At 39.4% G+C, this 22,975-nt stretch overlaps 1 protein-coding gene across 5 annotated transcripts in view; it reads right to left on the bottom strand.

Annotated features, from left to right (window-relative positions):
- ARHGAP15 (Rho GTPase activating protein 15) overlaps positions 1–22,975 on the bottom strand; it is a 623,633-nt gene that overhangs the window by 45,664 nt on the left and 554,994 nt on the right. For all 5 annotated transcript variants that reach the window (XM_032637027.1, XM_032637031.1, XM_032637030.1 and 2 more), the window contains one exon: positions 13,177–13,282. In XM_032637027.1, coding sequence (XP_032492918.1) covers positions 13,177–13,282 — 106 coding nt within the window. The remainder of the gene's footprint in view (positions 1–13,176; positions 13,283–22,975) is intronic.

Raw genomic sequence — 22,975 nt, forward strand, 5'->3', positions numbered from 1 at the left:
AAATGATTGCTCAAAAAGTGTTCAAATGGGAAAAAGAACCCAGATTTAGGTAAAGTATCACTTTGCATGTCTTTTCACTATGTGAGGACATTTATCCTGTTTTGATGTCTAAGCTCAGAGACACAAATTAATTAGATAAAAATTCCTTTAGAGCAGGGATAATTTCTTTTACCTTTTCATAGCCCAAACACTATGCGCTAAATGAATTCATGAATGAATGAATGAGTGAACTCACTGACAAAGGGAAAAATATTTATTAAGAGGTATATGTTGACTGGGAGTTCACGGAGGGTAGGTAAGAAAATGCTTTTAGCTCTCCGGTGCCAGCGCCCATGTCTTGCCTACTCCTCGCTATGGCCCTGCCCCGAAGTGTTCTACTTATCTCTCAGAAAGTGCGAAAGAAAAGAAGATCAGGGGCTTCCCGAATCTCATCAATGGACTCACGGAACGCCTATAACAGACAGGCTGGTTTGCATATCCCTGCGAGGAGAGGAGGGGCAGGGCTAGAACCACAAAGTTGGGAGTGAAAGTCAGACTAAGGGAAGTGAACATTCCCAGATAAGGGCAGAGAGATTGATAACATAACTGAATGCAGTTCCCAGATGCTAGGAACTGATTGTTTTCCTGGTAAAATTATCCTTATTTCCAGCTCAGCGTCTATCACGTGAGAGGCACTTGATCTGTTATTTGTATAAAGAATAAATGGGGAGATGGATGACGTATTTGGCAATGCTTTGAAGGTGAAAAGAGTTCTCAGAGTGAGGGGCAGGAGGAAGAATTTGAGGAGGAGGGTGATATTGGGAGAAAAGGCAGAAAAAAGAAAGGGGAAAATGTCAGCGAAAAGAGTCTGACAAAAGAATGTATGACACAGAGGAGAAGAAATTACTAGAAGTGAGGAAAAGTAATCTCTGTACAAAGGGCAATATTTAGTATAAAGCTTCTAAGTTCTGAATGTATTTCCAACTTGCTTTGTACACATTAACCTGAGGAAAAATTATAGACCAGAAAATGTCACTGAGGCAGAGATTAAAAAAGCCTTAAAAATCCTAATCTTCAATTCGAGCTCTACTGTTTTGTAGATGATTTCAAAGATTTTCCCAATGTCCTGATCCAAACAGCCCCTAAATTCATTTCCTTGTCCCCCAGAGGCTCTCATTCCAGGTAAGCCCGTGCTTTTAGCTGCGGACCTCTTCAGAGTCAAGTGTGGGTTGAGTCTGCCACTGGCCACAGACTAATTATTACTTATGGCTGAGATTTCCTTCTGTCCATTACTAAAGCCCAGTCTTTTCTCAGCTCAGCCAATACAGTCTTGGGATCTGAAATCTCATATACAATCTGCACTTTTTCCTGCACGAGGCAAAACCCCCCAGCAACGTGGAAATGTGCAGCTACCCCATGCGAACTATTCCTGGATGTCACCCTGCAGCTCTAATTTCTTCTTTCTCCTCTGCGTTTTGGGTGCTGCAGCCGGACCTGTCAGCACCTTGTCACGGCTTCCTTGTGCGTGGGCTACCATCGGATTCTGTGTTCTTAGCAATTATCCGTAAAAACCCCACAGAATCCTTCACAAGTAGAACAATATATTTACATTAACAGATAAAAGGAAAAAAAAAAAAGAAAGCTACTTTAAAAATTTTGGTGTCCTGAAGCAGGAGCTATTTGTAAATGCTGCCGTGCGGCCTCCCCTTTTCCAGTCCTGAGATGCTCTTTTGTTCATGGTGTGACGAGGATGCAGGGAGCCAATTTGATTTAACTAAATAATACACAAATGCCAGGAATACTTTCATATCTCGTGTACAGACCAGAATAAATTACTCCGATGGAATGTTTTGTTTTCTTTTCAGGGAACAACCCCGCAGATTACAAGGAGCTAGGCTGACAAGGAGTGGCTAAGAAACACTATTAAAAGTCACCTATTTTAATGTAGGGCTAAATAACAGAGGATTTCACTTGGGTTCAAAAGACAGAGGCCTGGAGAGGAAGTTGACAGGCAGACACCAGTGAGAAATTAGCCTTGTCCTGGAATTCTTATGGGCAGTGGGGAGAAAAATAAGTCCAATAAGAAATGAAAATAAGGGAACTAGTTCTCAGAATTAAAGGTGAACCGAAAGGAACTGGCAGCTGTCTGGACATGCCAGCCAGAGGGGCCACGGTATCTGATACACGTGACAGACCAAGAGACAACTGCAAAGCTCTCCAAACAACTCGCCTGAAGGGCTTGCCAGGAAGCCAGATGCTGCTTCTGGAAGAATATCTTCCGTGGTTGGGCATCTGGATTCAGTGCTTTCCATTTAAGGAGGAGAAAAAAGGTGGTAAAAGACAGCACCATCACTGCCTTTTAAAAAAATGTGTTTTTTCTACACACACACACACACACACACACATATACACACACACAAGCATTAATAAATATGGTCATGGAACTTGTTTTTAAAAAGGACCCCCAAAAATAAAACTTTTCCCAGTGCTTTTTAGGTAGAAAGCAAGCTGTTAGAGGGAGAGAGAGAAACAGAGAGACAGAGATAGAAGGACAGACACCAAGAAACCCCTTATTTAAATATGTCACTATACTAACTAATTAGGTTATTTTATTTAAAAGATTGGGATTATAGCTGATGTTCAATTTAAAAAGTTATTCAAGTGATGGGCCTGTGCCTCTATCACAGTTGGCCTGTCATTCTCCCTCTTTCTTCCCTGGAAACAATCGAGTATTGGTGTTGGCAAGGAAGCAGAGTGTGGTCTAGTGGACTGGAAATCAGGTGACCTGAGGTCTGGTTGATTTTTTTCCCCCTTCCACTTTGAAGTTATGTGTCTCTGCTCCATAAAACAGGAGAACCAAATTTCTTTATACACTTTTTTGTTTTTGCCTCTCACTGTTGTGGCCTCTCCCATTGCGGAGCACAGGCTCCGGACGCGCAGGCTCAGCGGCCATGGCTCACGGGCCCAGCTGCTCCGCGGCATGTGGGATCTTCCCGGACCGGGGAACGAACCCGCGTCCCCTGCATCGGCAGGCGGACTCGCAACCACTGCGCCACCAGGGAAGCCCTCTTTATACACTTAATAGCACAGGTCAAGTTTTTGTAATCATAATTTTTTTCCTTGACCCGATGCTAAATAATTCAAGGTAGTAGGAAGTCAATATTGGATCTGGAACAAAAGATGGACAGGGAGGTTGGCTGATATGATAGGAGACAGGAGTGATAGAGATTCTTTAATTTAGTAGTAAGAGTACTCACAGAAGGTATAGAACTAAGTTTTGAAATTCCAAGATCTGTTACAAATCCAAGATGATCAAGAAATCAGAAGAAATGGCAATCCCACCCTGGGCTGCACTAATTGATCTAAAGGGCTCCAACACTGGTCTGTGGTCACAGATTCCCTGACCAAGACTCACTCAGCAAGGTCAGCTTCCCTTAGCTCCCATTCACCATTATACTCCAGGCCTCCTAACTTGCAGTCTTAGTGATAATATTGCCTCTTTTACAATGAAAACTGCTCTTCTCTTCATCACGATGAAAGGATAAATATCAGGTGAGGAGAGAGAAACTTGAGAAAAACAATTTACTTAACAATAACCTCAAAATGGAATATTCCCTAGTGCTAGTCTGAAGTATATCAAGTTTCCAAGATTACAAGCTTAAGAAGTTGATCTTAATTGGAACCACCAATGGCTATTAGATGTCCATCTTCTCTTCAATGAGTTCATGTGATTCCATTTGTTCAGCAAAGATCATTGAGTATCTATAACGTGTGGAACACTGTATTAGGCTCTGGGGATATAGCAAGAATCAAAATGATACAAATTCCTGCCCTCCTGGAGCCCAAGCACTAATGGTAGAAGGGACCAGGTCATAATTTCCAACTTTATCAATGTTTCCAGGACCTGACTATACTAAAGAACAAATTTTCTTTCTTCTGGATTACTATATATTCATTCCTATGGCTTTTCAGGAGCCAAAGGATGAATGTTAGAGTAGAAGATCACATCACTAGAAATTCTGCCCAATGTCCCATTACCATAAGAATTTTCTAGGTCTTGTGGAAGCAATAGTTTTAACCACAAAATATAATACCTCTACTCTCACCACGTTTTCTATTACCAGGCATGCTAGTCTCAGACCCCTTTCCCAGTATCCCTTCCTCTGGCCACTTCTTCAATGGGGACACCCTCAGGAGTCTGTCCTCAACTCTCTTCTTTTTTTTTTTTTTTGCGGTACGCGGGCCTCTCACTGTTGAGGCCCCTCCCGTTGCAGAGCACAGGCTCTGGACGCGCAGGCTCAGCAGCCATGGCTCACGGGCCCAGCTGCTCCGCGGCATGTGGGATCTTCCCGGACCGGGGAACGAACCCGCGTCCCCTGCATCAGCAGGCAGACTCTCAACCACTGCGCCACCAGGGAAGCCCTCAACTCTTTTCTAGGTTCACACCTTCCCTTGGGTTTATTCATGACCTCACCCCAAGGCCATCTTTAAACTGATGACTCCCAAATTCATACCTAGATTCCAATCAACTTTCCTGCATTCCCAACATATGTTTCTTATTCTCTAATGGAATATGAACAATGACCAAATCACATCATGTCCAGAAAATTTCAACTTCTTTTATGTCTCCAATTTTCTCCTTTTGCTCTGTTTGAGTTAAGGGTATCACCATTCAGCTAGTTCAAAACCTGGGTGCCATCTTGGAATCTTCCTTCCTCTTAACCTCTTACATGCACTCAGTGAGTGTGTTCTATTGAATCGACCTCCTCCACGCCTCTTGTATCCATTCCTTTCCCCCACCCCACACTCCTTTACTATGGGATCTCTGATTTAGACATTATACCAGCCTCTTAACTGGTTCCACTACCTCTAGCGTTGTCCTCCTTATAAACACAAATCACATCACCTCATCTGCCTGCTTCAGACCCTTCAGTGATTTACCTAACATCTACAGAATGAATTTCAAACTCCTTAAGCAAAGCATATGATGTTCATCACAATTTAGCTCTAGTTTACTACATTCTGGGCTTATGTCCTGTCACCTCTTTCATGTTTCCTAATTCATCATTCCAGAGGAGTCAGCATGTCTTTACCACACTGTGGTTCTCCTTCTTCCTGCCTCTTTATACACAGTCTTCCCTCTGCCTGTAGCAGGCCTTTGTCTGCCAAACTGACCTCCTTAAAGATAGCCATGTTTTCTCCTCTGGGAGGCATTCTTTGGTTTCTCTAGGCTAAATTTCAGCTCCTGCTTGGTGCTCTCATACTGTCTTGTGATATCTCACCACATTTATTGTAATTGTTTATTAATTTATCTACCCTGGGAAACTATAGGATAAGTGAGGGTAGGAATCTTTTTTATGCCTCTGGTATCTAGGTGAAAGGTCAGTAAACTGTTTCTGTAAAGGGCTGGATAATAAATATTTTTGTGCAACTTGTTACAGCTATTTAATTCTTGCCACTGTAGCATGAAAGCAGCCATTGGCAATACATAAACATATAGGTGTGTGTGTGTTTCCCAATAAAACTTTGTTGATAAAAGTAGGCAGCAGGCTGGATGTGGCCCATGGCCATAGGTTGCCAACCTCTGATCTGGTCCAGTGCCTGGAGTACAGTAGGCACTCATTTAAGACTTCCTAAAGGAATGGGTGGATAGGACTTCACAGTTAACAAATATTTTCTCAAGTGTGAATTTATTTGACCCATTTCACATATAAGCAAAAGGGAGGGTTAGAGGCATTAAAGGTTTTCCTAATGTTGTACAGTTTCTAAGGGCTGAGGTTGGGACTTGAGCCTATGTCTTCTGATTCCAAATCCCTGGTTCTTTCCATTAGGTGAAAGGCCAAGATTCACAGTGGAGAAGGGTGAGGCAAATTAAAAAATTTACCTCTTATGAGGGAAATACCCCCATAAGGTGAGCCACCGCTAACAATAGAGAAGACAGTGATAAATGGTCAGTAGCCATTTTAAGTTTTGTTTTGTTTTTATTATTCAGTGGTTAACTGTTAACATTCAAATGTTAAATCAAAAGATCTAAAGTAATTTCACTCCCATCTTAAAAACCTTATCTCCCAAAGCCTTCCTCTAGAACAAGGATCCACCACTGGAAGGATCATTGAACTTAGTCCCCAGCTCACAAACCTTATAAATCCCATGCCAAGATGTCTCCTAAGTAGATGACATTTTAATGATTACTACAGGGAGTTGGGAACTATTGCTTCATCCTCACTATCAGAGTAATTAATTTTCTTAACTACAGGCCAAATTCTGCCACGGGAGTCCAGTTGAGAAATTTCAGGCCCATAGGAAGTACATTAGCTCTTCAAAGTGATTAGGGTGCCATTTCAAATACACAAGCAAAGGAGCTATTAGGCTTCTGGCTTATTTCAAACAACTTGCAGCCCCTGTTTCTCAGGGAAAAAAAAAAAAGAAAGAAAGAGAAAAAGGGAAAATAACAATTTGCTAAGGTTCTTTATTTTCCAGTAAAAACACCCATGGCCTGCAAGTCATTGGATATCAGGTATTGTGGCTGGGTGAGAGACCAAAGTGTACAGAAAAAGGGTGGAATGCCAGAAGGCAGCACAGAAAAACACAGCCTGCTCCAAAGCACCCCAGAGCTGAGCCTTCAGAGGCCTGACGGGAGGCAGAGCCTCACCAGCCATTGCTCTTGACCAGAGAGAAGGGTGCCAGCTCATGGGCTTTCCAGTCCATCTCTGGCCATGTCTCACCCCCCTCCCCACAAAATATCAGAAATGCTCACAATGCCATTTTAAAGACAGAGTGGATGAATTATTTCCTCACCATTGTTTCCTCATACAACCCCTATATTTCTAAGTCATCATCATTTGAGTTGCCTCTGACATGCTTTTGTAGAGTATTTATTTAACATCCATGAAGACCACAGAGAAGCTTTAAATATCGGTTTACTCTCACAAAATAGCCACAGCTCAACAGTTTCGCCTTTCAATGAGGCATTCAACTGGCATGCTTCCATGAGACTTGTCTATTCACCTTGGAATTCTATGAACAGCTGGACGATTTTCTTAGCGTCAGTGCTCTCCTTTCAGCCTATTTTACAAAGTGCAAGTCTCCTATAAGAATGTTTATTTGCATCTAAAATCTGCAGCAAATATATTCTTCCAAGGCTATCTTTGAAAATCAACGAATGACATTATTTTATGTCACCTCTAAAAGCCACCCATTTCTAAGACATTTTGACTTTCTCTGGACAATATATACCTATGTGGGAATTGAATGTTCTTTTATATCCTCCCCCCACCCACCATCAAACATTTGAGATTGTTTTGGCTTCCAAAATGCATGCCACAAAGTAAATCTGGATAACAAGTTCAATTTAGCTGGGGGAAAAATATTTTTGTATTTATCTTCTAAGTTTTCTGTAATTCTCATGTATTACTTTTATCCCAGAAATAAAAATGTGAGAAAAGATTTCAGCAATAGCTAGGACAGCTTACTTATAGGAACGGCAACAGGAATTCTAGAACTTGAAAAGGTCAGTGTCCACTCTAGGTGGATATGTAGCTGATAAAATTCTAGGAGTGTTTACACTGGGGATTTGAGGCATAGGGTAAGGCCCTACCAGCTCCAAATTATCTCACTTACCAGGCTTCCACGTGGCCAGTGTGCTGTTCTGCCTGGTAGGAAATTCTCATTGTGAGAACCATTCTGATAAGTTAGACAACAAGAAGAGAACCGTCCCTAGGAAACTGCTGTGATGGGAGGCTCTGGGCAGGAAGCAGAGGAGGACCTGTGTCCTTCTCCAGTGTTCCCACGCCTGCCTAGAAGTCAAGCGGACCAGACTACTATCAGCAAGCTACAACTTTGAAGGTGAAAATAGTTGGATTTGAGAACACGGGACAAGATTCAGATCAGGTTGATGGAGAGCTGGTGACAGTACAGAATTGGGCAGGGGAATTCACACAGGGACTGGGCAACACATGGAGGCGTCACGTGGTTTGTCAAACATGTGAAAACAGCCTCACTGGGACTAGGGGAAACTGGCTGAGTCAGGCCAGTATAGAAACTCAGGTTTTGGCAAAAGATTCTGTGGTGGGGTAAAGAATTTTCTGGAAGCCAGGAAACTTGGCAACCCAGCCCCTGCAATTCTTCCTATATTTATTTCATTAGAAATAATTTTATATTTCTCTCACTATAAAAATAATACATGTTGATGTCTGATGCTTAACTAGAACCAACTATGTGCTAGGTATTGTGCTAGACTCTTTAAAAGGATTATTCCTTTACTCCTCACCACAGAAATAGGTCCTATTATGATCCCTGTTTTGCAGATGAGAAGAAGGAAGCTTAGCGTTAGGTCAGTTTTAAGTTACATGCCCAGTAAGTGGCAGGGCCAAGGCTCACATTCAATTCTGCTTAACTCCAAAGCCTGTTCTCTTTACCGGTTCTCTTAACCTCAATATCTCTTTCTATCCCATTGTTAGGAGAGAAAAAGAAACACACAAAGAAAATAAAAACTTTCGGGCTTCCCTGGTGGTGCGGTGGTTGAGAATCTGCCTACCAATGCAGGGGACACGGGTTCGAGCCCTGGTCTGGGAAGATCCCACATGCCGCGGAGCAACTGGGCCCGTGAGCCACAATTACTGAGCCTGCGTGTCTGGAGCCTGTGCTCCGCAGAGAACAAGAGAGGCAGCGGTAGTGAGAGGCCCGCGCACCGCGATGAAGAGTGGCCCCCGCTTGCCACAGCTAGAGAAAGCCCTCGCACAGAAACGAAGACCCAACACAGCCATAAATAAATTAATTAATTAAAAAAAAAAACAACGAAAAAAAAACTTTCATTGTTCAACAACTCTAAGAAATATTAACATCTCAGCAAATAGCTTTACAGTCTTTTCTAGATGCACAACTTTCCCACATATTTATACTCTCCTTAAATATATAAAATATTGTATCCCTGACTTTATTTAACTTAATACAAGCATATCCCTAATTAAGAAAACAATTAGCTGTGAACCACATTTTATGAAGCTGATATGATGTACCATGTTCTATAAAACCTTCCCCTATCACTGAACACTTAGGTTGTTTCCAAGTTTCTACCAGTGAAAATAGTAAAATTTTATCTGCATAAACTGCTCTCATCCCCCAGCATTACTTAGGATAGGGTCCTAGCAATTAAGATGATTGGCTCAAAAGGCATGAAGATTGGAAAGGTTTTCATTCTTGAGCTATATTGCATATGTGGCTTCACAACATGCTGGTTGGAACATCCCCACCAGCAGATCTAGAGGGCTTGATTCAATTCACACCTGACAAAATGGGGTTTACTTTATTTCATTAGTCTTCTATACCCTCATCTTAATCTTCCTCTTTCCCCTGTCTGCATTTCAAAACAGAAAAAAGTGCACCCTTCTAAACACTGTCTCCTTTTGCTTTTTAACTTGCTACCAGAGGAACTATTTTTACAATTACTCAGCACTGAAACCGCAGACATATTCCCATGGCTGACTGGATAAGGGGGATAAAGAAATGAGAGAAATAAAAATTATATGGAATTTTCCTTTGAAAAGTCTCAGGATTTGGACCATTGCTTTCCATTTTATGTTCATCACTCCAAACCAACTACAACTCCCATGTGGTCTCTTAGGGTTTTTTTCTCCTTCTATCTCGTTCACCCTGCACTCTACTGTCAGAATACTCTTTCATAAACACAGAGCACATCATGCAAATGTCCAGCAGATAAAGTCTCAATGGTCCTCTATTTCTTATATAACCTCTTTGCCTGGCTCTCAACGTCCAACCACTACCCATCAGCAAGCAACCCTTATCTTTCTAGGTCTTCCTTCCCATTAACTTCATCTTCACTTTGCCTGCCTGCCTTTCCAAAGAAGCAGGCTGAAGGAACATGCATTCGACACTTATATTTTAACAGAGATAGAACTTGCCATTTATATGATGATTCAGAGCTGTCACAGGACCTTCCAGTGCTTATCACTGTAATGTCAATTGGTGAAAGTGCCTATTAATAAATGTTTCTGGCTGATGGCATTTTGAGATGATAGTGTATTCTGAATTCCTGGTCTCAATCTATCACAGCAGAAGCACATACTTCACCTTGAGTTTGATCGAGAATGAGGACTCTGGACTCTGAGACTATTCAGTCTGTGCAGCTATTGTGTAATCTTATGCTTAATATAATCACGATCCTTTAAAAATTCTGGCTTTTGTGGACAGCACTTGCATCCACCTTCTAGCCCAACTGTGCTGTATTAAGCTTTCTCAGCTGGTAGTTGCTCTGCTTTCAAGGGAATGTTTAACTCAGAGCTTTGCAAAAATGGACTTCTATTCTGTTGGCTACAGAGTACAACGCAGGTCAAGTGGAATTTTTGGCACTTCATTACGTTCCCTGACCCCTACTAAACAAACTTCAAAATATATATATATTTGCAGCAATTTGGAATAAACACTACATACAAGTGTTGATGGTAGATTTTCTGAAGAACTACCAAATGCATCAAGACTAAGGAAAACATTCTAATGATTCTTTCAAAGATGAATACATTTAAATTCTCGTTAAACAATCTTCTTATTTAGCCTTCTCAAGCTTTGATGACATGCCACGATTGGCTGTTTATCAAAAACTTAACAAGAAATGCTTAACAAGATATAATCATGTGCACACACTTCTGCATAATTAAACCCCGTTTATAAATCATTGCAGGGCGGAATATGGTCACACCACTCAAGAAAGGCGGGTGGCTAGCAAATAACACTCTTTTCTCCATCTGTAATGAAAAATCTTATCATGTGAATGCTGTGAAGGTGACATAATCATCTGATCTTAAATCTTAGTTAAAAACATCTATTTCCATCTCAACTGAAAGTTCTAACAAAATTAGGAAATTAATTTAGATATAAGAAACATGATCAGGCACTAATTGTTAATACTGGGATTGTTGGCATGAAGGTGGAAGATTCTCATCCTTTGAAGGTTTTTAATTGGATAGATTCTCATCTGTGTGTGTTTTTTTCAAAGTAGGATTTAGCTGATTCTCGGTTTCTTCATTTTATAGCTGTTCTTTCAGTTGGAAAAGAAAAGGAATAATTGAGACTGAGTAATGGATATTTCTCAAGATCTCTGAGACTAGGTATTGCACAGCATTAAAGAGTACACTTTTCCATTTGTTTTACGACTTTGTCCAGTTAAAGTTACTGAGATAAGCACTCCAGTATTTACTTGTAACTTGAAACCCCTTTCATGGTGTGTCTGGATCCTAAGGGAAAAGAATTAACATTTGAGGAATGCTTACCTTGTGCCAGGCTTTTTATATGCATTATCTCATTTAATTCTCATAACCACAAGATACGGTTGATATTATTTAATCTGATTTTATGTGCTTGAGATCATGAAGGGAGTATAAAGTATAGAACAAGAATTTGACTCTAGCTTTCTCTCTTTATTTTTTTGAAGCCCAAGATCCTTTCACTTAACCACACTGGGTTTCCCACTGAAGCCAGTAATGTGGAGGTGACAAAAAGGGGCATCCTAACAATAAGGGATGTTCTGAACTTTGACATAGGTGGAGTAAAATAAGTAAGAAGCAAATATGATGAATTAGATTGAAACATGTTCCCTAACGCAGTGTCCGGTGAAGTGAATTATGGACCATCCATACCATGGAGTACTATGCCATGAAATGGAAAGCTGTCCATGAGTTGCAAAACAGTAGATGAACAATATGTGCAGAATGATATACTCTAATGCAATAAACAGCCACACAGAGGTATGCATGTCCTTAGGAACAGGTCTGGAAGGGTAGATACAAAAATGTTAGTTGCTTCTGCTCAGCAGGCTAAGAGTGACTAGTAGGCAAATTTGACTTACATGCACGACAGTTGCTTAAATTTTGTGTGTGTGCAATTCTGCACATTACATTTACAATTAAAAATCATGTAGTGGATGAGCTGAATAAGCTGTAGGAATGACTCAACCTAAGGCATGGGTGATTAAAGAGATTTAATCTCACAAAAGCAAAACGGCCCAATCTATTCGAAACTCTGTCAGGCTTCAACGTTACTATATGCATATGGTGAAAGCTACAACCTCATCACTTGCATTGCACTTTGCATTATCTGAAGAAGGTGTTAACAGAAGGCAAATGAGGAACAGTCATTTCAGACTTAACGTGTCCAGAATGAAGTTCTCCAGTCGGCTCTTCCTATTCAGCCGTCCTCCTCCAGTTTTACCCATCTGTGCCGTACTACCATTTCTCCACTTGCCCAAACCCAAACCCTAACAGGCACACTTAATTTCTCCTTTCCCTTCCCCACTGCACCCCAACCATCAGCAAATCCAATCTGATCCATCATCAAACTACCTCTTTAAGGCCTCCACTGAAGTCACCATTACTTCTTGCCTGGACTACTATGGTCTCCTCCGTATAGGTTTCCCTGCTTTCACTTTTGCAAATCATTCTCCACCTGTCAGCCAGGGTGATCTTGTATATCCCTCAATTTAGCACTCTTTATGGCTCTTCACTGTATTTAGAATGGAATTCCACTCTCTCACTGTGGCCCACAAGAACCTATGTGATCTTACACTGGTCCAACATCTATGACCTCAACTCCACCACCATGCCCCTTGTCCATTAGGCTCTAGTCCGCCTGGCCTGCTTTCTGCTTTGCAAATACATCAAGCTCTGTGCGGCCTCTGGGTCTTTACACTGTCTTTTTTTCTTCCAGAAATACTCTTCTTTTAGCTGTTTACATGGATGGCACCTTATCAGTGTGAATCAATGTCTTACAGACGAAGGAATTGGATATCAGAGAGTTTAAGTAACTTATTTGTGGTCATCACTCTTGGTATGTGGTGAGGCTAGGTTTTGAACTCATGTCTGAATCATTTCAGGCTCTTGCCATTATACTAAATAACAAAGTAAACCCAGCCCATCCCAGGGCTCTGGCTACAGTTCTGACAATCAATCAGCAAACATCTACTTGTTGAAAAGCCAAAAAAAAGAAAGTATTTTAAAAGTTCCTTTTGTAGGTTCCCCTTCCTACCTCTAGTACATTCCCCAGCTTCTGCAGGAAGACGTAGATCAGCTGGAGAGGGAAATCTGAGATCGATGCATTCGGAAACTCTTGTATTAGAGATTTGAAATTAAATATTGCTCATTTAGGAAATGAGACTGTGACAGAACAACCAGAAACTTTGCAACTTACTTAGTTAGGTGTCCAAAGAGGACTTTCATGGTGTCACGATTTGGTGGAGGGAGTTTTTGTACAAGAGACTTTATAGTTTCAACTCTTGTGTTATTGTCTTGCTTTTCTGGAAAAAAAAGAAATTAAAAAGGAAGGTTAGAAAAGAATGATATTTCTTAGGTGCATGAGGGAATTTTCTTAGGAGAATTCTGGACTAAGTCTGAGCAACTTAAAGTTCTAATTAGCAGCTAAAGGGAATAGTTATACTTGAAATCAGGATCATGAAGTTTCTTTATTTTGACTCTGAATTAGATCATGGGAAAATGAAAGCAGCAACAGTGTGGCTCTGACACGATCTTTTTATTAAGATCAGGTATTACATCCATTTTCATAAATGCTTTACTATTTTATAAGTTGTGGCAGGGTAAATAATGGCCTTCCAAAGATGTCTCTGTCCTAATCTCTGGAACCTGTAAATGTTACCTTCCATGGAAAAAGGGACTTTGCAAATGTGATTAAATTAGGGATTCTGAGATGGGGAGATTATTCTGGATTATCTGGGAGGCCCAATGTAATCACAAAGGTGGCTAAGAGGGAAGCAGGAGGGTCAGAGTCGGAGAGAGAGGGGATATGACAATGAAAATGAAAGGAGATTTGGCTATGTGATAAAGGACCATGGACCAAGGAGTAAAGAGAGCCTCTAAAAACCAGAAAAGCTGAGGGAAGAGAGCCTCCAGAAGGGACACAGGCCTGCCAGCACCTTGATTTTTGCCCAGTGAAACTGACTTCACACTTCTGGCCTTCAGGAACGTAAGATAATAAATTCTTATGGTTTGAAGCCACTGAGTTTGTGACAATTTGTTACAGCAACAATATAAAACAAACACACAAGGACATATATTCTCATTCAATTACCAACATTCTATTATTTTGCTTGATTTTGTGGAGAAGTAAAGAATTTTTAAAATTAGTTCTATGCTATCTTTTCTCCCTAATACATTTTGCTTTTGCTGAAAAACAAAAAAGTGCAAATAAATTTGAAAGCATAATACTTATGCATATACATTTTGTTTTATTTTTTAATTTGTATTTTTTATTGATTTTTAATTTTTTGGTCATATACATTTTAAAAAAATAGGAAGTTGTTCAAAACTACATACCATATTGGTTGTTTTCCTTCATTTTGTTTCTTTTTGCCTTTCTGGGCATGGGTGGCATAAGAAGAACTGAGTTACTTAGTACACTAGAGAATTTATCTTACCATAGGTTTAACCAGGGCCCAGAATTATAATTACTTCTCAGACTTAAACTCTTTAGATACACTGACTCAGGTGCCTTTCCTTTCTATACTTTAACTTCTAGCACAGAGCTCCTGATGATTCTAAAGAGGCCACTGCTGGAAAAGATGACAGATAAGAGAATAACACGTAAGGCACCCACCCACGCAATATCCATTCTCTTCTTCTTTAGCTAGACAATCCCGCTGTTGAAGGGATGGCCACATCCTTCATCCTAGCTTCCTTGCTTGGCAGCTGGAATGACTGTATGACAGAGTCCAGCCAATGAGAAGGCAAAGTGTTATGTGGGACTTCCGGGGAGGCTGTGTGCAGGAGGCTAATTTATCTTTGTGGTCCTTTGGCCTTTCTGCTCCTCAGAATGTAGATGGCATGGTTGTGCCATGAGATGACCTTGAGAACTGAGGCTATGCAGAGTGGGACACACAGTACAAAGAGCTTCCCTGAATCTGTGGAGCAGTCAGACCAGTCCTGCACTGTTGGTCTCTGAGTTTCTTTAACATAATAAGTCCTTGTGTACTGAAGCCTTTGAAGGTGGGTCTCTAAACCAAACGTACTTCCTAATACAGTGTGCTTCCAAAAGCCCAGTTCATAATCACCTGTTATTAGGTATATAAACTTTATACAGTGGGGCAAGAAACAGTGTAGAAACTGGCAGGGTGTTTTGTTTTCCTTTTTTTAAATACACTTTTGCAAAAGAAACTTTTTATAAGCAATTACAGGAGAATATCCTGCAGAAGATAGTATTTGGCTAAAGTAGGGTGGGGGCAGTCTTCCTAGTAGAACTCTGCTTGGAAGCGTTTCTTCTTCTTCCTGAAACCACAGAGGTCTATAAATAATGCCTCCCACAGTCTGAGCTTTCAAAACTGCACTTACTCTTAGAAGAGTTCCGGAATAATGTGGATTGGACAACTGCAAATGAAAGAGACAAAGAGGAGAGAAAAAGAGAGAGAAAAACAGAAAAGCCAGTTGCAACATCACAGCAGACAGCAGATCTAATCTTTCTGCCAAAGGGTAGAAAGCCACCTTGTAGCTTAATGATGGTAAGACAATGTGATGCTTCACAGGACCAGCTGGAGCCTATAGGATATGAGAAACTCAGAAAAAGAAGGAAAACAAAGTCAAGAAAGATGAGAGTGAAATTGGTACAGTACATTCAGGACAGAGCACTTAGGGATACTTGGATACCTTGTATCTAGCCATCTGAAGCTAATGCAACACACCAATGATCACATACATAAACAGGTACATATACATACATTTATATATTTATGAGATGGGTATATTCTGCATAGTTTGGCATGATGCTAGTAGTTTAATTTACCTAAGGATCTGCTGAACTACTTGATTCAAGCAATTAAGATGAAATTAGGAGAGGTGAGGGAGAGGAGGGAAAGGAAGGAGAGGACACCTTTCTAATTTCACTGAAGTCTCTGGCCATGGTTATGATTAGGTCAATGTCAGAGTCTCCAAAAAAGGGATCTGTTGACATTGAGGACTATAGGAGTAGTGGCCATAATCTAAGCCTGACAGACAATAAATGGAGAGTGGTCTAAATGGCTATATCCAGCAAACCTCAGTTTTAGGGAAATATGCCCCAGTCTGGGTAGGTTTAAGAAAGGCTGGCGTTGCTTAATTGGAAATACTTGAATGTGCAAGGTCACTGCCATGGTGCCTGGGCAGGAATTAAAACTTTAGTTTGTCTGTTTAACCACTAGGTAAAAGAATTATGACCTTCCCTAGACAAAGTCCCTGTTCTATGTTCCATTGCACTTAGGACATTCTATGTAGATAACATTCTGCATGATATTTTCATGGCTTGAATGCCGTTCAATTTTTCCTATTAAACTGAGAATTTTCCCATACACTGAGGCAGCTCTTATAAGGCAGCTCTTATAGTGGGTTAAATGAATAAAGAAAGAATTAGTGAACAAAGGAAAGACATGAACACAGATTGGAACAGACAGACCTTGGTTTGAATTCTGTAACAGCTTTTTATTAGCTGTGTGGTCTTGGACAAGTTTCTTATTTTCTTTGAAAAATGTCTGAGGCCAATTTTATGGATTGAACAAGATAGTATGTAATGAACCTAACGATGACTAGTAAAAGGTAGGTACTCCGTAAGTGTTCACCCCTGCCCCCCCGCCACCTTTTTTGAGGCCCGTGCTGGGTATGGTTCACCTTTGATCTTCAGCAATGAGCATACAACCTGGTTGCAGTGAGCATTCAAATGTAGTTTCTAATACTTGAACTGAGTTGGTGCCAGTGGGTGACGATACACTTGCTATGGTAGCCTGACATTTTACAACACACTAAATAACTTGTGGTGGGCAGAGAGACTGATGATCTGATTGATGAGCAGCTCAGCTCCATGCAAGGATTCTTATAAAAGTACATGGTGGTTCCCATATCTGCTTGTAAGAAACATCCTACGCAAAGAATACTTTATAGAAACATTTTTCTCTCTTCCTCTGCTTTCACACATAATTGAGGAACTGGAATGAATGGTGGTATATACATATTTGTGGCTGGGTTACACTTAAGTAGTGGAGGGGGTACTGGACAATGGCTTAGAGAGGGCTGAAATATTATCAAGGAGGAGCAATTTATTGTTCTTACAACATAATCAGAACAAAATCTTTGAAAAGGTTATAGGAAAGCAGTGGTTTCCCCTTCAAATCAATACCATACCCGCTCTTCCATAGCTTGTAAAATCAGGAAATAACACAAACACTTCTAAGTAGAGGAACATCTAAAAATACAATTGGATACATTAAAATCAAAATGACACCTTTCCTGATCTGGTTTATTGATGTGTCATATTAAGAGCTGGAATCAGCATACATAATACAGCAGTGGTTAATGAGCTAAGATTCAGACACAGTTTACTACAGATGCGTCAACTGTCTTCAACTGATTCAGTGAGCATCTGAAAGACAGCATTTTCTATTAATATTTCTCCTTCAGCATATGGTTTCTCATTTTTGTGAAGTATTGAGAGTTCTGAGAAGACTTTGAGATATCTCTGACTCTTTTACTTTTATGTCTAAAAGGGGGGAAATGAACCTTTTCTACATGGAGAATTAGAGAACCTCTTAGGTAAACTGTATACTAAGAGACTTATACAAAATCTTGCCAGTAATTAAAAAACCCTCCATGATTCTTTCCTTTTTCACTCACATTTGCTCCTACCTTCATTCCCTTATAATTTATTTTTGTATCTACTCTATGTTCTCTAATACGTCCGTTTTAGTTCCCACCCAGATCCCAATAGCCTCTCCAATCTCTGAGCTGTGAACCCACATTGCGTACAAAATCTTTTTGTGGTGCTTCATTCTTGCTACCCAATAGTAGCAAAAATGTCTATGTAAAAATATGCATAGTGTACATGTACGTATTGAGATAGTAAACTGTTTTTTACTAATGCCTATTCCTCACTCACCTGGCCCCATATTCTCAAACTACATTAAACTCTTTTGTAAATGAGCTTCTTCAAAAACAACTCCAGGCCAGTTAGAGAAGTAACAGCTCCTACACGATGTGAAATAGCCTTTAATGTTATGGTAAGGATGTAGCTTTACAGTTTTCCTCTGATTCATGGTTTTGAGGACACATTTTTAAAAATATGGTTTATGATGCATTTGCATTTATCTGCATGAAATGTTGCTACTAAAACAAGGACATTTACAACCGAATGCCTTTTTTTGCAGAGATAAGAGAAAGTTATACAACGATGGAAAGAGTTCTGTGCAGTGCAAAACCCTGGACCTGGTGACCCCTGGACACTTTTCCGGCCTTATCATCTATGCATTTATTATTCTTAACTTATTTATAGTCACATGTTAAATCATATTTCAAAATTAATTCTGCTTTGTTATGTAGGTTCACCCAGGGGAAGAAAAGACCAGATTCTCCCAGTAACCAATGTATCAGTAGTACTATTCTTTCTATTTGTCTGTAATTCTTAAAGGACAACTGTACCCCTTTGTTTTGAGGAGGTCAGCAATATCACAGCTGTTCTGCTTCTGAAAGTTACTCTGGAATGTATAGTGCATCCTGTATGAAAAAAATGGTAGTCACTTATATGTCAGGGCTATATTTGGAAGAAAGCAGTTTAGTTTCTATTCACTTTCTATTCTTTGTATCATCACCGTTTCAGAATTCAGTTAGAGACTGTCCTGGCTTACAGGAGGAATGATTATCTTCAGAGAACACTTAATTTTTTTAGTGTACCATACAACTGGATGCAAATCTTTGAGGACATGATTTTTAATTATAAAATTTGAATTGGGTGTTGAGGAATCATCCAAGGCATGACAACAATCGCTTGATAACTTTCTTTAAACAATTTACGTTGAATTCAGGGAGGAACACTGCAGGGGAGGGGAGCAAATTCAAGACTTACAGATGGATACAAATAGAGGCTTTAAATCCCTGTTATAAATTAAGAGAAGTGGTATATCATGAAGGAGTCTGAAAGAACTAAGTTAGAATTCTTGCTCTGCAGTTATGATTTGGGACAAGTTGCTTGAATTTCGATGCTTCCAGTTCCTTATTTAAACGCACACACGCACAACCCATTTGTTGAATTAAATGTCTCAATGTACATAAATGCACATATTATAGGTGCTTGTTGAATGTAAGTACCCTTCTCATTAAAATCTTTCTTTTGAATCATCCTATCTGCCCTGACACATGATTGTTCATAGTTCAAGGCCATTTCCCAAATCATATGAAGCCATAAATAATTAGAATTCTGTCCATTATGAAAGAGTGTTTGGTTCTAATTCATAAGTAGACATAGTGTATTATAAATAGATGTGCCATTGCATCATAAAAAGGAAGAACAATGGACTTCAGGCTAACCTGGAGTTGGCAATTGGCAATTTTTCAAGATTCTGCTCCCCTCGCCCCCTCCAAACTGAAGAGCCATTTTTTATATTTAGTTAAAAGGAAGACACATTCTTAATGTCTGCAGTTACCTGGTAAGTTTGATTTTAGGTACTGATAATCTATGTCAAGGCAGTTCAACTTGAGAACACAGGGCAGGAAAGATGCAGCCGGAACTGAATCTACTTTCTCTAGTAGGGATCATCTGCGTATTAGATCTAATCCCCTCACTGGTACACCAGATTTCTGTTGTATTCTTTGTTTCTACTTCCAGGAGATATTAATGTGCTGTCTGATTTTTGAACAATTTTTCCCTTTTAGGAAGAATTTTAAAAATAACTCTCCATAGCTAATAAATGTCAGTAACAAACATTCTCTGGCCAACTGATTGACATAAGTCCATGGATTGCTCAACCTGTGAGGAAAGTTTCAGCATCCTGGCCAGTTTCACATCATTTCCAGAGGCCATTTCTGGTCCTTGTGCAGGCGGAGCTAGGCCATCTACAGCATGCTGTTAGGGGCAAACTCAGTTTTGTTAAGGCCAACTTCTGTTTCTTTTCACCTCTACTCCTAGTCTCTGGCAATACCAACTAGAAAATTATTGAAAAGAAAAAAATACCTTTTTGTTAAATAATTTTTAGAGTATTAAACATATATATGTACACACGGTTGAAGAAAAAAATGTTTATTAAGACCAACGTGCAGCGTGTGGCAAACACAAAGTTGATCCCTATCTACTGTCATTTTACAGCCTAGAGGGCCGGATAAGATACAAAATAGGTCCCAGAGATGTTTAAACTTAAGACATATCATTATATAGTTATCAGTGGAGTTTGTATCTTTCTTTTGACTGAAGGAATCCTCTACGATAATTGTTAAACTCAAAATGCTTCTTGGGTGTTAGTTCATTATACCAAAAAATTCAAAATGATTGAGAAATGCAATTAATACCAAGTCACAAACATAAAATTTTTTCTAATCAATTTCTGAAGGTCTTCAAATCATTATTCTTAACTTCTTTGTATATCCCCAAATACATTCAAGAAAGTAATTTAATCACCTTTTCTTTTTCATGTAACTGTATCTATGTTATCCTAGGGACTTCTGGTGTATTGACCTCACACTGAGGGCAAGTTTGGAAAATGTATTCAAGTTTTAGGCTCTAAGTAACTTTTAATAACTTGTACTATTGCTTTGGTGCTATCAATTTGGGGATGATAACATTTTCTAAAATTCACCAACCTGGAACTGTCTCTTAAAACAAATTTCCTCAGTTTTGCAGCAATGCCGCTGTTTGTCTGAATCAAAGAATAAGGTAGTGGCAGCAATCTTCACAGGAAAAGCATGATCGCAGTATCCTCCCTAAAATTTCTTGTTTTCAAAGTAATTTTGCAAGTGTCATGGTGGCCAAGTACATTTCTATAACTTACAAATGATACTAATTCATCCTCAGGTGAGAGTGTGTGCTGAGAAAATAAAGCTCACTAGTTTATTTAGTTCTCCTTTGAGAATTTTCTTTAAACTATATTTATCCGTGCATACCTGGTTTTACAAGCCTTTAAAAAAAAACCAGGCTTATCGTTTTGAGACATTTGACATCTTTCTAACCATAAACCAGTAATTCTTTTCAAATACTCAAGTAGCTATTTACATTAAGCATTATCTTTGTACATTTTCATGAGGGTGGCAATCCTGCAAATACTTTTCCAGATTTAAAGTTTTAATGTGTCTACCTCTTTCCACTGGTAGACAAATTAAATTTATAGGGGATTAAAAAAAATCACACTTGAAAACAACTGGGATCTGTCACACAATTAAGAAAAATGTGAACGAAGAAATATTTTTCCCTGTCTTTTGGGTTAAAAATATTTTTTGAAGAAGCATATTCAACTTTATCCATAACTATTCATTTGGAACAAAACACCTCTCAAGAGGAGATAGTGGTTAGTATGAGGTGAACTGTTTCTCCAGCCAGTCCATTCGACATGGCTGCACAGTGACATTGAGAGCAGGGGAGAGTTAATAGCACAAGCATCAAACTCCTTTAAGAAATGGAGAATAAAGTAATTGTATGATTCAGCTTTTTTTTTTTTTTTTTTTTAATTGTGAGAGTATTGTAAAAGAAGAAAAACAGGCAACATGTGGTAACTTTAGTCAGCATTTCTGAACTGGGAATGATAAACACCTCTGCCTGGCTCTGGCATTTATCAGGACTGAGATATTATTACCACATAGAGTCACAGCATGGTTACCGTTATCATCGGAAAAAAGAGCCAGCTAATCTTAATGGTTTGTAAAGCCGTTACCTGCACTGGTCTGACATTTATCATGATCATTTTACCACATGGGTCCTACATAGCAAAGGTCTTTTATCTGGAAGGGACATCACTATGAATTATTATTTGCAGCTAGGTAGAAAATTGTATGTTGTAGATACCTTTTCTCATTATAAATCACACAGTCGCATTTCACCATTTCCCCCAGAAAGTTGCTGAGCCCAGGTTTTTTGCCACAGCTTGCTTTCCTCTCCCTCTCTCTCTTTCTTTATGGTTTCTTGAAATTATTAGCCACCTTTTTCATTAACATCCTTAACATAATCTTTGAAGAATCACACACATATGGACATACTTTCAGTAGAGTTAGGGGACTTTCCTCTACATCCTATAAAGGGACTGCATAGTCCTTTAGAAATTGAAGTTGATAAATTGTCCACTTTTTTTAATGCTTATTCTCTCTTCTGTCTTGGGGGCCGGAGTTTTCTCTCTTCTTGACCTTGTCAATAGAATATTTACCAGTAGATTAGATGAAATTTCTGATGCTTGATTTGTAATACTCAAAACACGTATGCCATTTGTTGCCTGAAATCCTTTGCTTGGAAATGTGTTCTCATAAGGAGTACGATGTAGTTTACTTTGTTCGATTGTGAGTTTTTCCAGATTCTGTTCCAGTAAGTTACAATGAAGTCGAAGGTCCTGCCAACAAATTTGTTTAAAAAGGAGCTTAGGTTCTATCCCTAACTATCTATGTCCTAAACGACACACATTAATATATATAGAAGAAATAAGGATATTAAAAAGTACGATGTTTTTGAACCATGGGACCAGGACAGTAAAGTGAAATGCATTAATTTGACCATGGAAAATTACAATGAAAAGCCCAAATTGTTTACCATGGGGAAGAAATGAACAAATACTCTCTTTTAAAAAGATTGAGACAACTAATCTTCTGAAGGAGATATTTATATATTTTCTTCTTTCTCAAGTGTTCCATTAGGAATAAACAAACGAGAAATTCTGCACTTTTGTAATGAAGAAGGAGGAGAATTCTTTGCCATCTTTGCATTTAGGAAGAAATGTGCAAGAAGAATGTGACAATTTAAGCAAATCAAGATTGTTTCAAATGGATCACAAACAGGACTTTGCGGGATACTTTATACTAGCACGTGAAGCAGACAGTAAATTTGAAAGGAGGATTTTCTCAATGGTCTAGTTCTGATGTGTTTTCCTATCTCTTTGTGTGTTTAAAAGAGGTTTGGATGTGGTGTTGAATATTGCTTCGACTTTTTGGCAAATGAGTTCTGGAGAAATATCCGCACATGAAGGAAAGCTGATGTGCTGTAATGCTGACAGCAGCTG

The sequence above is a fragment of the Phocoena sinus genome, chromosome 7 (assembly GCF_008692025.1).
Source record: "Phocoena sinus isolate mPhoSin1 chromosome 7, mPhoSin1.pri, whole genome shotgun sequence".
Lineage (NCBI taxonomy): Eukaryota > Metazoa > Chordata > Mammalia > Artiodactyla > Phocoenidae > Phocoena > Phocoena sinus.